The sequence below is a fragment of the Lissotriton vulgaris genome, chromosome 11 (assembly GCF_964263255.1).
Source record: "Lissotriton vulgaris chromosome 11, aLisVul1.2, whole genome shotgun sequence".
In the NCBI taxonomy this organism is placed as follows: domain Eukaryota; kingdom Metazoa; phylum Chordata; class Amphibia; order Caudata; family Salamandridae; genus Lissotriton; species Lissotriton vulgaris.
Genome location: NC_141699.1, coordinates 128,828,641 through 128,843,271, shown reverse-complemented (window position 1 = coordinate 128,843,271; position 14,631 = coordinate 128,828,641). Strand labels below are relative to the sequence as shown.

At 43.4% G+C, this 14,631-nt stretch overlaps 1 protein-coding gene across 15 annotated transcripts in view; it reads right to left on the bottom strand.

Annotated features, from left to right (window-relative positions):
* The window catches only part of NCOR2 (nuclear receptor corepressor 2), a 1,233,371-nt gene that overhangs the window by 71,124 nt on the left and 1,147,616 nt on the right, over positions 1 to 14,631 (bottom strand). For 7 of the 15 annotated variants that reach the window (XM_086942885.1, XM_086942883.1, XM_086942892.1 and 4 more), the window contains 6 exons: positions 12,556 to 12,783; positions 10,026 to 10,283; positions 7,353 to 7,505; positions 4,755 to 4,907; positions 4,403 to 4,574; positions 2,331 to 2,866 (listed from right to left, as the gene is read on the bottom strand). In XM_086942885.1, the coding sequence (XP_086799011.1) occupies positions 2,331 to 2,866; positions 4,403 to 4,574; positions 4,755 to 4,907; positions 7,353 to 7,505; positions 10,026 to 10,283; positions 12,556 to 12,783 (1,500 nt within the window). The remainder of the gene's footprint in view (positions 1 to 2,330; positions 2,867 to 4,402; positions 4,575 to 4,754; positions 4,908 to 7,352; positions 7,506 to 10,025; positions 10,284 to 12,555; positions 12,784 to 14,631) is intronic. The other 8 variants (XM_086942887.1, XM_086942896.1, XM_086942897.1 and 5 more) reach the window with 5 other exon arrangements.

Below are 14,631 nucleotides of genomic sequence, written 5' to 3'. Positions count from 1 at the left end.
CTGGGGCGGATCCCGCTGAGCCAGTTCCTTGTTCAGCAGCTGGTCTGATAAAGATCAAAGGGCAGGACGTGCCCGAGTTTATGGTACACTGTTCCTACCTCTCTATCTCCTCCCAATCTGTTTCTGCCTTTCCTTTACGACATGATCATCGATCTGGGTTGAAGGGTTTACGATGGGTTTTTCCGGCCTGATCAAACAGGAAACCGAGCATGTGTGTGATCGTTCTGGTGGGCTGGACAACGGAAAGTGGGATTGTCTTTGACTGTTGTCATTCGCTACTTTTGAAATGCTACATTGTCATTGGTCAGTTTGTATGCACCAAATGTAAATTGTAATGCTGCCTGAGGCATGATTTTTGGCATAAAAGACCAAGCTTCGTCTATCGAATTTGTGCAGTCTCTGACGAACTACCCGTGTGTACTTCGTAGATCTCTGTTCCTGGTTGCAACCAATAAACTTTGGTCTTTGACGTCATCAAGAAGTATCCCGTGTCTCTGTTTGCCAAGGCAGGGGAACTCGAAGGTTTCAGGCGTTCTCCCTGACGCCGCTGGGTTCTAGAAACCCGGTCCTTCACTATGATAAAATGAAAATATGCACTCAATGTCTGCAAGTAGGCGTGTTATATTCAACACAGGGCCCACTCTGCGTCTCTCATCAAGCCTTTAGGAAGAGTGAGATGTTCTCCCAAAACATCCACCACTTTGAGATAGAATGCTATAAAAATAGTGAAATACAGTACCCCCTGGTTTACGCCAGGGCTCAAATCCAGAGTTGTAGACTTGTCACACACGAATCACCTCCACTCCTCACCATTCCTCACTAATGCATTGTGGGAACAACCTTCAGGAGAACTCAACACCACCTCTTGGGCAGGTTGCCCTAGTGCCACCTACCTGCTGCCATTTTACCTCTGTGCCCGTGAATTTTCCCCTTTATGACTCCTTGCTCATAATGAGACATCTAAACAACAGTAAATGGATAGATGTATGGTGGATTGAAGTTACCAGATTGAACTTGAGGTGCAGCATTAAAGAGCTTCAAAACATGGTTATTAAAAAAGGCTCTTAAACGAGACTCTACCGTTCTTCTAAACCCGCCTTCATAGACAGACGCTACTTTATACCAGAAGCAATCCTTGATTTGTGTCAAAGCTAACAGCCTGGCCCCGTTTGGATACTTTTGTGTGCGTAACTTTCAAGGTAATGAGGGTTTATGCGCTTTCATAGTAGGAGACCTTTGAAAGCGGTAGGTAGCCAGTTTAGTATTTTTATTTCTTTTACTTTACAAAGTTTTATATTGCACAAACTTGACCCGAATCGGTATCAGAGCACTTTACATAGCACCATTTGCATTACATGAGGACACGTTAATTTTTTGTTAGGCACTGGGAGATTAAGGGATTTGCCCGGAATCACAGGATGTTCAGCGTCATCGAACTCAGTTCCCCAGATTCAAGGGCGACCGCCCTAGCCGTAAGGCCAACTCCTCTCCTCTTAAATTCTCTCGCCATGCCAGGACGCATTTCCAAACAGCAAACCTTAAAATTATTCTGATAGTTTTCCAGTTTCCTGTATATGATATTTATGAAATTCTGCAGGGCTTGGTGGGAATTCAGGGGGGTATAAATGTCTTATGTTGTTTATCTTGTTGATCAGCACTTGTACAGTGCACAATCTGCGTTAATTACTTAACTGCAGCATCTTTCAATAGTCGATGGTATGATTTTCCAAATGTTAACGACAGCCCAGATGCATTTACATCTATGTGAAGCCTGTTTTTAAGTGCCAGCAGAAGACCATAGGTTATCACAGCCAGCAAGACCTGTTGTGCCTGCCCTCTGGGTATAGTAGAAAGAAAGTGTATCAACATAGCAGCCTAACACAAATTTACCAAGCAGAATTCTTTCAATAGACTATCATATAGATAGCAAAATCCCCTCCAAATGCAATAAAAGCCATGGGAAAAAAAAAATGAGCGCAATGTCTAGAGCATTCAGATCTCATTTAGCGAACTGCACACAAAGCGACAACCGAGCGTCAGTTCCAAAGCCCTTACACCCGTGACCCTGACTACAACCCCTAATGGCATTCACAAGACTGGCAAAGCACGAATTGGCAAAAAAAAAGAAGGAGAATGAATAAGAAAAATGCAGAGCGGATCTCTTATTTTTAAAAAATAAAAGTTAATTAAAGAGTAAATTCACAAATGATTAAAAATAAAAATCAGAAAGCTGAAAAAGCCAATCACCAGAACGTGCAATCTAAAAAAAAAAAAAAAAAAAAAAACTGAAAAAATGTAGGCCAGACACTACCAGTCCCCCAATGTCTTACCATCACTAGTGGAGTCGGTATTTAGCGAGGTTCTTTCTCGCTTCCCATTATCGCAAGTAATTTGACGCATGATAATCGCGTCTATGAAGTTGGCCGCTGTCATGGTGGTCTTACCGAGTGATCGGAGCTCCAGTTCCTGCATGGAAAAGGATTTACTTTGATTCTTTTCCCTATTGTGCTGCTCAATGGCCGAAGCTGCAGTCTGTTCCAGGGGCTGGTGAGGCTGTTTTTTCCCCTGTGCGCTGCTATACTGATGTGTAGAGCTTGGCCCAGAGGGTGGCAGGGGCCTGGACTCCATGGGCTTTGAGGGCGATGGCGAAGACTGTTCTACATTCGCCCCGCTTGGCAGCTTTGAGCTGAACATGTTGTTCTCAGTCCTAGTCCGCTCTGCTTTGGTTTCACGCCCTCTTGATGGCTCCTTCTGCAAAATGGCTGGCTCAAGTATAGGGGGGTGACTGTCAGCTGGGCCCATCGTTCGATGCAAAGCTGAAGAGAACCCAGATGATCGAACCGGTGATGTGGTTGAGACAGAAGACCTTAAATAACAAAAATAAACAAGAGGATATGTTATAGCTTGGAAAACTCTCAAATCGAGGATTCCTAAAAAACCTTAAAAGAGAATATTTTGTTCTTTCCAGTCTTCCTGATCATGGCTCCTCCCTAGATTTATTATTTAGCTTAAAACAAGATTTGTACTCATAAAAATGTGAAGGGTGGGCCAACTTTGTGTAAAACTCGACTGGCCCGACGTAACAGCTGGTCCTAAGTCATGAAGTTTCACATTCCAACATGGCAGCTTTCCAAAATGCCTAAAGAACCTCTATCATTTATATCCTCTGGTGCTTCAAAATCAAAACAGCGTTCCAGGAGTAACTCTACAATTGTGATCCTGGTCATACAAGAACTGTCTTCGTAAACTTTTCTAAGTAGCCCTAATTTCAGAAAAATGATCATATGCATGTGAAACCTTAAAACAAAGAGTTCTAGAAAATTTCTACTCTGCAAAGACATTAACACCTAATTAAATGTTTGTTTTATTTCTTTATTAAAAAGTTCCATGTAGTTCTTGGTGAATACTTTTGGTTACTTCAGACCACCTGAGAGATGGGTGAACGGATACACAGAGGAATAGGGTGGGGAGTTTAGAATCCAGATAGAAGGGCAGTTAAATAAGGTCTGCCATGCCTTAGTAGACACCCCTTGTTCTGTGTTGTGCTCTGTTGTATAAAAGTATGAACACTTCTGTCTTCAAACGCTTCCTGCACCAAATGTAGTTCAGTTGGTATCTCAAGTTCACACTGAGAGCATTCCAGACCTGTGGTTTGGACTTCTGGCCTCAGTGATCTTTCTCCATTTCATCTGCTCAAATAATTGTGGAGTGATCGGATGGGCAGACAGTGAGTGAAGGGCTGCAACTGGTGCATTGTGAGGGGCCTGTTTCTGCAGGTATAGGAAACACGTTTTAATCAAGTCACCAACAGGGAGCGAGTGGAATGTTTAAAGGCAGTTCTGGCACAAGGCCACAGGAGATGATTTTCCTGAAGGTGCATGGATTGGGCTGCTACTGTGGTTGATGTGGATAAGTGGGAGGATTTTTTGTAAGGCGAGACAACTGACATTTACACCATATACTATATGTTGACGTAGGGACATAAAGAGAGGTCAGATAATTCTCTCTTGGAAGAAATCATTAAATGGCTCATTGGCTCGTACAATATGCTGACGAAAAAGGACATGCAGTAGGATTTCCAAACATTTAGCCGAGGGACAAACATCGACTCACTCTCGATGTTGGCATTTGCCCCATGGTGATTGCCACTGTTGCTCTCTTTTTTTTACAGGGGATCTCTCCTTGTGTCTTTGCCCCCATTCCAACTCTACTGACAGGTATTTCACAACTTAAAACTGAAGCACTGTTTCATCAGGCATTGCAGTGCATGTGGCGAAATGCCCCCTGGCAATAACGAAGCGGCACAAAGTCCGCAAAGCACACAGTAGAAAGTGCACCTTCCCCTAAGAGCACTATTTGACCCCTGCAGGTAAGCAACAAAGTATAAAATATGGATAGCTACCGCAAGACGGATGGAGTGCTGCTCTCACTGGAGGTCATGATGTTTTTCATGCCCGTATTGTGAAGTACGCTTGGCCGCTGCTGGATGTTTTCATGCTGCGTGCGAGGAGAAGCTGGGGTGGGTTGATGGCTGTGCGATTGTGAGGACATACGGCCACTACTTTGCTCTGTACCTGAAAAATACAAGAAGATGGAGAAAACAACCCACAGTTTGAGACTTCCAGTAGTGAGGGCACATGTGGCCCATGGATCTCTGTTATTGGATCCAATGTAAAGCAAGGCTTGAGTACAGGTTTTCAGATGACACAAAACACTTCCAGTAATTTGATCACCTGGACTTTTGCTGTGCTTACCTGGCCTCCATATCGGAGCATGCTCAACATTAGATGCCGTCGGGGTGTTTTTATCCCTCTCACGTTCCCTTTCGCGATCCCTTTCTCGATCTCTTTCCCGATCTCGATCATAAACGGATGCTCCAGATTGTTTGGAAACATGTGTGGGGCCTGCTGGGATGGAACAAGAACTGGGTCAACCTTCCAGTGTCATACAACAGTGCCGGCAAAGCAAATCAGACATTGTCATTCCCTCTTCGCAGGAGCATTACTATTATTACATTCACGGTACAGGAAACCCAACAAAAAGAAAAACATATGTTTTAAGGCCTACCAAAACACAGAGCAGTGTTGACAATAGTACACCTTAAAGAGAAAGCTGGCACAAAATCAGGCGTGTTGCCAAAGCTAATTACTGTGTTTTGGGTGACTCTGGTGATTGTGTTGAAGGACTTTAAAAATGAAGTCCCACGTTTCTTGACTCTTCAACTGAGAGCTGTTCGACCATGCAGGTATACAAATGAGACTAGGCTGTGCTCCAGCTGGTGCAATTGTTCAGGACAAAAGAGCAGCAACTTGTTCAAGGGCAAACAACATAAGGCAGTCTTGGTGGGCAAACTACTTCAGCAGGGGATGTCAAATGTTGATCCAGGAAGGACTCCAAGTAGGGCATATCTGTGCCACATTTTCAAGATATCCATAAGGGAAGAATTTACATTCAGTTGATCTATGGAGTAATCCTTTCATAGTCTGTGGTTACCTTGGAATGTGATCTAGATAAAGTCTTCATGAAACAAAGGTCATCCTGGCAGTGTATTTAGGTTTAGGTGTTAGAGGTTCAGCTCCACCTTGTGTGCTTAACTGAGTGGGTAATTGCAGTGCTTAATTTGTAATATGTGCCAGGGACCTCGCCAGGTAGCCACTGCAGCTTTACCCACCCACTGCCCCTGCCAGCACTGCCAACTACAATACCTATGCGACTATTAACCGTAACACTCTGACAAGTGTGCCAATTCAGCCTATTCCAGGCCCCTAAAGCTATAAGAATGGCTTGGGCAGCAGAAAGTGTTTTTAATGTATATTGAATTTATAAACAGCTTTTGCTCTGTTCACCTCTAAATTACATAAACAGCGCCTCCATGAGGCAGACTGTCATAAGTGCTGGTGTTCACAATTACGTGCCGGTGCCGAACACCAGAAACCACCAGCTCAAATTAAGCAGTGGGTAATTATCTTTACTTCTCATTGTCTTTGATCCTCAACTGTAGGTTGGGAGAAGCTGGGAGTTTTCCTAAGAAATAATCCAGATTTATTCATATAACAATTGTAAAACACATGCCTCCGCACATCATTCATTGTCTATCATATAATTATTTTATGTAAATCTAAAGATCTATGTGATACTGACCGACTGTGAACTGCAGGAGCGCTCCCAATTACCTTTTTTATGTCAATACACAATATGCAAACCCTATGTACTAATTGCTGGGCCTAGGTAGTTTGATCGTTCGAGAAGTGACCTAGTTCTTCCTGAAGGGTTTGCTAACAGGATGGTGCATCCATACCCATTTAATGTGGTGTGCTTCATCATCGAGTTGCTCCTTATTAGCGACGCAAGTTTGAATCCCGGCACGTAGGTTCAAGTGTCCTTAACCAAATTGGTACCACTAAGTAATATGGCAATAACATTTTCTACCACTGTTCAGAGAGGAATATATTCCTTTATTAAGTTTTGTGACTGCTACAATACAAAAGAACTGTGACTATTATAAAAACCATGAATATCTGGTTCTTAGGACTTCTTGTATAGCTCTTGCAGTTAAGGGCTTTGATGTTGCCCTGAAACAGCATCAGCTGACTCTCTTTAGTCAAGTTTTTAACAATAAATAAACTATATACATATGCACAGGGGGCTTTGTTCTGCCATTTTCATTCATTAGTCTGTCTATTCAGGTGCCATTTAGATTAAGCTTGTGCCGCCGTAGGATACCTTATCGGGAAATCGCTCAGCTGCACTGCTAGTCGCAACATTTTTCCTGATCACATTTCCAAGCCATCAGAAAAGGAGTGCAGTTCAGGGCTGGATCTGGGGCGTGTAGGCTGCTGAGATACTCCTTTGTTTTCATATTTTTGCATATTGCATAGGTTTCCAAATAGGAAATTTAAAAATGGCACGCTTGCCAATGTTTTACTTTCCAACCTACATGAACATTAGCAAATTTTGAACACTTAAAACATTTATTTCTAGAAAGTTTATATTAAAAGTTGGCTTACATTAGGAGTAAAAACAATGAAAAAAATTCTATTGAGAGAAATTTCTTGCAGGTGTTTTCCTGGGAAAACATGATCTTGCATAAAAAAGAAAATGTATTCTTTAGTGGAAATTTTCTTGTGCAAGCAAAATGGAGCAAAGTAGCTTTCTTGTAGAAGAAACATGCAGGCTAGTGGGTAAAACGCAACAAACTTGGCAAGCTTGGTAAGGTGTGCCAACTTCATGGTGAGTGCAAAAATGTACCCGCGCCCAATCAATATTTGACACGGTTTAGAAAGAAAATGTCAAAATCCAAGATAAAACAGATTTCTTGAACTCTGGCTTTCGGATACTGCTGCATGACTTACCTGGGGAAAGGGGAGAGCTGCTGTGTCTGCTGCTGAAGGTCTGGGGTGCTGCAGGCATGTATGCCGCCATCCGGTCCAAGGACGCAGGGGATCCGCCTGGGCCTTGGGGGACAAGTACGGGTAAATGGGGTACTTGGGCCAAATCAATTATTCCTGAAGAGAAAATCAGATTAACTTGTTAGGAAGTAAAAACAATTGCACTGCAGCAAGCACAACAAGAACAAAGATCTGGCACTCTACAAGCAGGCCACAACAGCTGCAAAATACAAGCCACAAGAAAGGTCCAAACATAGGAATTGAAACAATACACCTGAACAAGAATGAGAAATACGTTGCTCGTTTCGGACTCAAGTAACAATTAATATGACTGGTACCAAGGCCAAGGACCAAGGATGTTGCTTTATTGTAAACCCTAATAGGTTGTGTTTATTACAGGAGAGCGCAGAAAAAGGAGATTCAGGCTAAGTATTTGGTTGTTTTTGTCACTTATGGATTGTTTAAGGTTGGAGAATTCAGAATAGGATTCTTGGTCTGTACACCACTACATTACAATGTCTAACCTGAGGCGCCTATGGTAGATCTCTAGAGCGTACTTTTGCTCTGATGTACTCTGCAACTTGTAAACATCAGGGACCCTGCTACGACTGCCCGATGGGCAATAATGTACTGGGTTAGCACCAATATTGCACAGTGTGGTATTATAACATTATTCCAAGTTCTGGATCAGAGAATGGGTTTTAACAAAGTAGTTATGCCTGGGTGAAATTGAACTTTCGCCAGCCTAATTACGCCACATTCACTGCAAAATGGGCACGGAACAACAAAAATTATCAGAAAACAAGTTTGTAGTTTTTTGGGAGCAATTTGTTAGTGTGAAATGAGTCCTCTTTGGACGCATTTCGCGCTAATATACATGACTAAGAGCCAGATTTGCATTTCAGATATTGCTGCATAATTTTTCTGAAATTTTGCATAATTACAGGAACCCAAATCATGCACATTTTGCACACTAATACCAAGAATTGGAGAGGCAGTATTTCTTTGCATTAATTGCACCAGGCTTTATTTGGCGAAAATCACGGGGGGGGGGGACTGCACGGTGGAAAATGTATTGCACATCTTGGAATCCTGATGCAGGCAGATTCCAGCAGCTTTTAAAAATGAAGGGTCGAGCTTTGGACCACAATGACTGCCAAGACAGCTGAAAGATGAACGTTCCTCTAGAGGGGATATGCATGACCCGCTACTGGTGTTTTCAAAAGGCTATTATACTTTCTAAAATGAATTATTTATTTTTTAGGTGGTAGAGGGATTTACACAGAACATGCCTTGCCAAGAGAGACAGCAGAAACTTTATAGGCCACATGAATATGTGGCAGGCATGTGTGGTTACAAGGTGTGTGTGCTGATGCTCTGGGAGGAGAAGAGGAGACGGATGGTGTGTAGATGGGGAGGTTGCAAGTGAAGAGAGTGCGGGTGACTGGAGTTGTATGTATAGACTTGTATTTGCAAAAAATGACCTGAGATCCAGTAGAAAAGTATATAGAACATTAATTCTTGGGTAGAATATACTCATCACATGCTGTACAGTGCGAGAATGGGGCCCTTTAGATTGGCTAGAAAAAAGCAATTTCTGGGAGGCAGGCTTTGCCAATCCCGGTCACCACTGCCTCAAAGAGATCAAATGACGTATAAAGCAGTGCTTCAAGAGTATCAAGCAGGGAAGACCTTAAAATCCATACACTGCTGGCACCCAGAGAAGATAGGCAATAAAGGGACTTCCTACCTTACAACTAAGTAGGGTATAAAAAACTGGACACATAAAAATATGACGGAGGGCGTACCATGATGGACTTTTCTGAAACAGGGCCTGTGTTATGCCCTCGAATGGCGGAGAACGAATGAATCTAAGTCGCTATTTCTCCAAGGTAGTGTTTATTTTTATGGGGAAAGAGTGCATCTTTCCGAGCTGTACAGTCTTAAAATAAAGCAGTAACTCCTTGGAGTTTCAGGTTTATTAAATTCTCTTTATGCCCTGCATGTGCATAGTACAGGCACTCTGCGCTGTGCCAGAAAAGGCAATTGTGATGTGGCCCCTGGTATTTTCCTGCATACTGAGATTTAACAAAATGAACCCTCTTGCCTCTGTAGTTTTAATCATTGCCACTTACCCATCTGTTTAAACAAAGTCATTCACTCATGTTCATTCGTGCATTCAAGAGTCACCAGCATCCAGATGTCAATCATGCGAAGCAGACGACGGCTCAATGTATAGGCTGAGACACGGGATATGCTATTCCTACAACCGCTCCATACTCCACACCTCAGCTCATGTATCCATCCCTTCATTCATCCTCGCACCCACCTATCAATCATGCAATGCAGAGGACTGCAAAAAGAAGGAGGTGTGGGGGCTTCTCCCCAGCCTTCCACGAGGAAAGGGTCTTAATGTGTAAAAATAAAAAAATACCAAGGTTATAGAGTGGGGATTGGAAAGAGTGATTTCCACTCACGCACTGTGCCATTTCACCTTAGTTTTAAGTCACCGCAGGTATCAAACATTTATCAGAAGTCAACAAGCTTGCAAGCAAGAAGTCAGACAAGCAAACAGCACATAAATGGGCAAAACAATTATACAAAAACACTGGGGCAGGCCTGGTTAGTTTGTCATACTTCGATGACCTGCTGGATAGCTGAGGGCCAACGAGGGATCCCGGGGCGACAGTCCGCGCAGCATGTCTGCCCGCTGCGCCATGGCCGTAGCAGCAGCGGCGTTTTGGTGCATTTGCTGAGAGGTAATGTAGTCATTGATGATGGTTTGCCTGTTCTCCATGGCGGCTGTGTCCGGGTATCCTCTGATGAGGTATGGAGAGGGATACAGATGGGAGTAAGTGGGGTTCGGCGGAAGATGCCGCGGGAGGTAGTAGGCAGCTGAAACAAAAACGGAGAATTATTTCTTGACTTTTAATGTACAACTGAAAGGGATGGATTCAAAAGAGAATATGTAAGTATCGGAAATACTACTACAGAGAGTACTCTTGTATGTAATCTTCGTGCCTTTGAGAACAGATCTGAGAATGTCCAACTCCTTCTTAGTACAAGTGCAAACAGCACAGTCCTTTCTAATCAGAGGACAGTTCAGAAAGACATGAAAGGGTACATAAGAGTACTATCGGAGAACTACTTTATTTACTCCAATAAACTTTTGTGAATAGGCTCATAATGTGCAATGAAAGAGTTGTCAAATAAAAACAATCAACAGGAGATTAGTGGAAATCTCTATTAAGGAGGTATTTTAAACACAAGATACTCGCTTGTAATGTGGGTTTTACTCACAGGTGTCTATGTCTACATAGCACCCTTACATCTCACTAGAGTGCCGACAGAGACAGCACCCGACCAATAACCTCTGTACAGACTCTTGAGTGGCACCGATGTACATGTACGTAATGGATACAAAGAGTGGATAAGGGAAGTGATCCATAATTAGTAAAACATGGAGCTTTATCCCTCAAACCAGAAGATTTTCCTGGGTTAAGTTAGTCAAGACATAAGCCAACTCTATGACTACATATACGCTGTGACAACGCTTTGTTGAAACACAAGCCCATCCCCTCTTTCCACAAAATGTACCCTTCCATACACATCTCAAATCACAACTTGCAACCTGAAGAAAGGAGAGAAGAGTTACTGGTAGAATGGACAAAAGCTCTACTAATTACAACACGACATAAGGTTGCCTTGAAATCTTGAATTCCACCTCTGGTAAACAGAAAATACAATCCACCGGCGCAATGACAAAAAAAGAAAAAAAACTTGAATACACTTGGAAACATCAATAGTAACAAATAATGTATACATTTTTAAATAAATGGATAATGTAAGTGGAAAATTCACCATAAGTCATGACAAAAAAATATTCAAGAACATATCATATTTGAGGAGCACAAAGAGTTTGGGATAAGGAGGTTTTCTAGTACTTTTAGCAGTGTTCCGAGTAGTGTGATGGCATTGGTTGTGTTGAGACTGGACTGTACCAAGTAAGCATACCCTGGATTATCACAATATTTGTTAGAACGCAGAGCCCTGCTGTGGCTGAAGTGAAGGTGACACATACCTCATTGCGGAGGTCTCTTCACTGACTGCTGGTGAAACAAAAGGTTTTGCTTATCATTGTGAGTGAAACTAGCCTCCACCAAAAGTGTGCTTGATCATTTTGAACAAATGCCTGCAATTGTCTACCATTCAAACACATGGACAAAGCTTGTGCAGCTCTGAGCGCCCTCTGTAGGGATGGTCATGACCAGTACATCATAAAATGTTATATCTCCTTTTCGGAGCCCTGTTTGGAATAAAGGTGTTCAGTCCAGATCCTCGCCCCTGACACTCAACACTGTAATGATGCTAACTTTCCAACAATTTAGAACCAAGCCAGAAGTTGTTAGAAAAATGGGGGGGAGCTGATTCCATTGAGACTGGATCCCATCTTAAAATATTCATCAGGATGCTGTTCGGTACAGCTTTTGATGACCCGCTTGACACTAGAGCCCTCACGCCACATTGCTCCTTTGACTTACAAGCAAAGGGAATTCTCCTGTCAACAAATAGTTCATTATGAAACCGGATTGTTCAATGAGAAAGAGAACACTTCCTCCTGTATCTTGTCTTATTAAACAGTTCAGTTAAAAATGTATACAGTAAAATCTTATTTAAAGTCTATTCATCACCCATCTTCACCTCATCCAACAAAACTGACAAGTAATTTGTTTTAGATACTCGTTTTTCATCTAACTTTTTCTTTTCATTTACCTATCTAGTTAAATTTAGGCAAGACCGTCAGAGATCTCTGCATTGCTATTGAGTGTGATGGGTACATTCTATGCTGGAAACAATGACAAAGTCAGTGAATATGTTGCATTGTTATGGCGTAATTAGTAATATGCCAGATGTGTACATGTGGTGGACCTGAATAAGATTCTTCTATTAAGAGTATGAGGTGTAATACGCCTTAAGACATTAATAATTTCTTTTCATGTGAGTTACTTTGCTGAAGCTAAAAAACAGCACTTAGTATAAAATAAGTTTCATCAATTGCATCTGCCATTGCATGAGGGTGTTCAAAAGCAATGCCCCAGGCATCGAAAAACTCATGTGATACAGCATTTTGCCCTACTGCTCTTGAAATGAAAAACAAATTGCATACCTGCTTCCAATGGAATTCCCCTGGGAATACCGGAAGGATCGAATGCTACTGGAATGTGTCCCCGGTACAAGTCTGCACCACTCATTCCCCTTAACAAATGTTCATAGGGTGACATGGGGTGGTGATGCTCTGGAACAGTTGTATGTGGGGACTTAGAATTTGCCAGTTCTCTTGGAGTAGGGGTGGACTTCCTCTCCTGGGATGATGCCTTGCCAGAAGATCCACTGCCTATGGGTGAAACAAAAAAGAGAGTTTAGTAGATAACATTTAACAACTGTATAGAACCTGATTTACAATGGTGCTCTTCAATATATCTGCTACACAACATTTTACACTCGTTCTCCTTCCCTTTTGTGAAGAACAGCACAATCTGTGACCTCCTTATCTTTTCTTTTTAGTTAGGATTTTTCCATAGGCTATATCACTGGTGCTACAGTGTGATGCTAATTGGTCCGTTGGCAACTCTAACCAATGGTTTAAGTATTGGGCAGGTATGTACACTAGGAAGGTATTTACAATTTCATAAACAAAAACAAACAGTTTAAAATAACCTCCGTTTAGCAGAAACGAACAAGTTACTTACCTTCGGTAACGATATATCTGTAAGAAACAGTAGTTAGTATTAGATTCCTTACCTTAGAATATCCCCTGGCGTCAGTCTGGATCCGGAAACTTTTGCGTAGCAGTACCCCTGCGTGTCGGTAGGCGTCGTCTGCAGGCGTCCCCTGCGGCTCCGCGTCCGTCGTCGGCGCCGTGCGCCGTAATGACGTCGCTGGAGTATATAGACGCCGCCTCCGCGCGCTGACGTCAGTTCTTTGCACACAGCTTTTCCGCGCCAGAACACGCAGAGCCATGTGAGAACCAACACTGGTGCCATGAGAAACTAGGGCCCTGAAAGGGATGTCCTTAACCCTAGGTATCAGTTCGCAGAACGTGGAGGATGGGTGGGACGGTAAGGAATCTAATACTAACTACTGTTTCTTACAGATATATCGTTACCGAAGGTAAGTAACTTGTTCATCTGAAAGAAACAGGTTAGTATTAGATTCCTTACCTTAGAATACATACCCCAGCAATACCAACCCCGGTGGTGGGTCTGCGAACCAATACAATCCTACACCAGAAAGTCCTGGAGGACAGAACGGCCAAAGAAGCCATCCCTCCGGACTTGACTGTCCAGGCAGTAGTGCCTCGCAAAGGTGTGCAGCGAGACCCACGTAGCCGCCTGGCAAATGTCCTGCAAGGGGACTCCCCGGCCCAGGGCAGTAGTAGCCGCCGTGGCCCGAGTGGAATGGGCCCTCAGCCCAACAGGGGGCTCCTTCCGAGCCAAAGAGTAGCACGCTTTGATGCACAGAACGACCCACCGAGAGATGGTCCGTTTATGTACCGCCCGTCCCTTCTTCGCATCCACGTAGCCAACAAACAGTTGGTCGTCCACCCGGAACTGGCGTGTGCGATCCATATAAAATGAAAGCGCACGTTTTGGGTCCAGACGATGAAGCCGCTCTTCATCCTTTGAAGGATGCAGAGGCGGGAAGAAGGAAGGGAGGGTGATGGACTGCCCGATGTGAAAAGCAGAGACAACTTTGGGCAGGAAAGAAGGTCTAGTTCTCAGAACCACCTTGTCTGGATGAATGGACATGAAAGGAGGTTTGACAGAAAGGGCCTGGAGCTCACTCACTCTCCTGGCAGAGGTGATGGCAACCAGGAAGGCCGTCTTTAACGTTAAGAGACGGAGAGGACAGGAATGAAGTGGCTCAAAGGGAGCACACATCAAGAAAGTTAGAACCAGGTTCAAGTCCCACTGAGGCATCACAAACGGAACAGGTGGATACATGTGTGTGATGCCCTTCAAGAATCTTGTTACAATGGGGGACTTGAACAAAGAAGGTTGATCAGGTAGCCTTAGAAAGGCCGAAAGGGCAGAAAGGTAGCCCTTGATAGTGCCCAGAGCAGAGCCCTGCTGGGCAAGAGAAAGAAGGAAGAGAAGAACCTCAGAAAGAGGGGCAGAGAGAGGGTCCAAAGCCTTTGCTGTGCACCATGCCACAAACTTGTTCCACCGACAGGCGTATACCG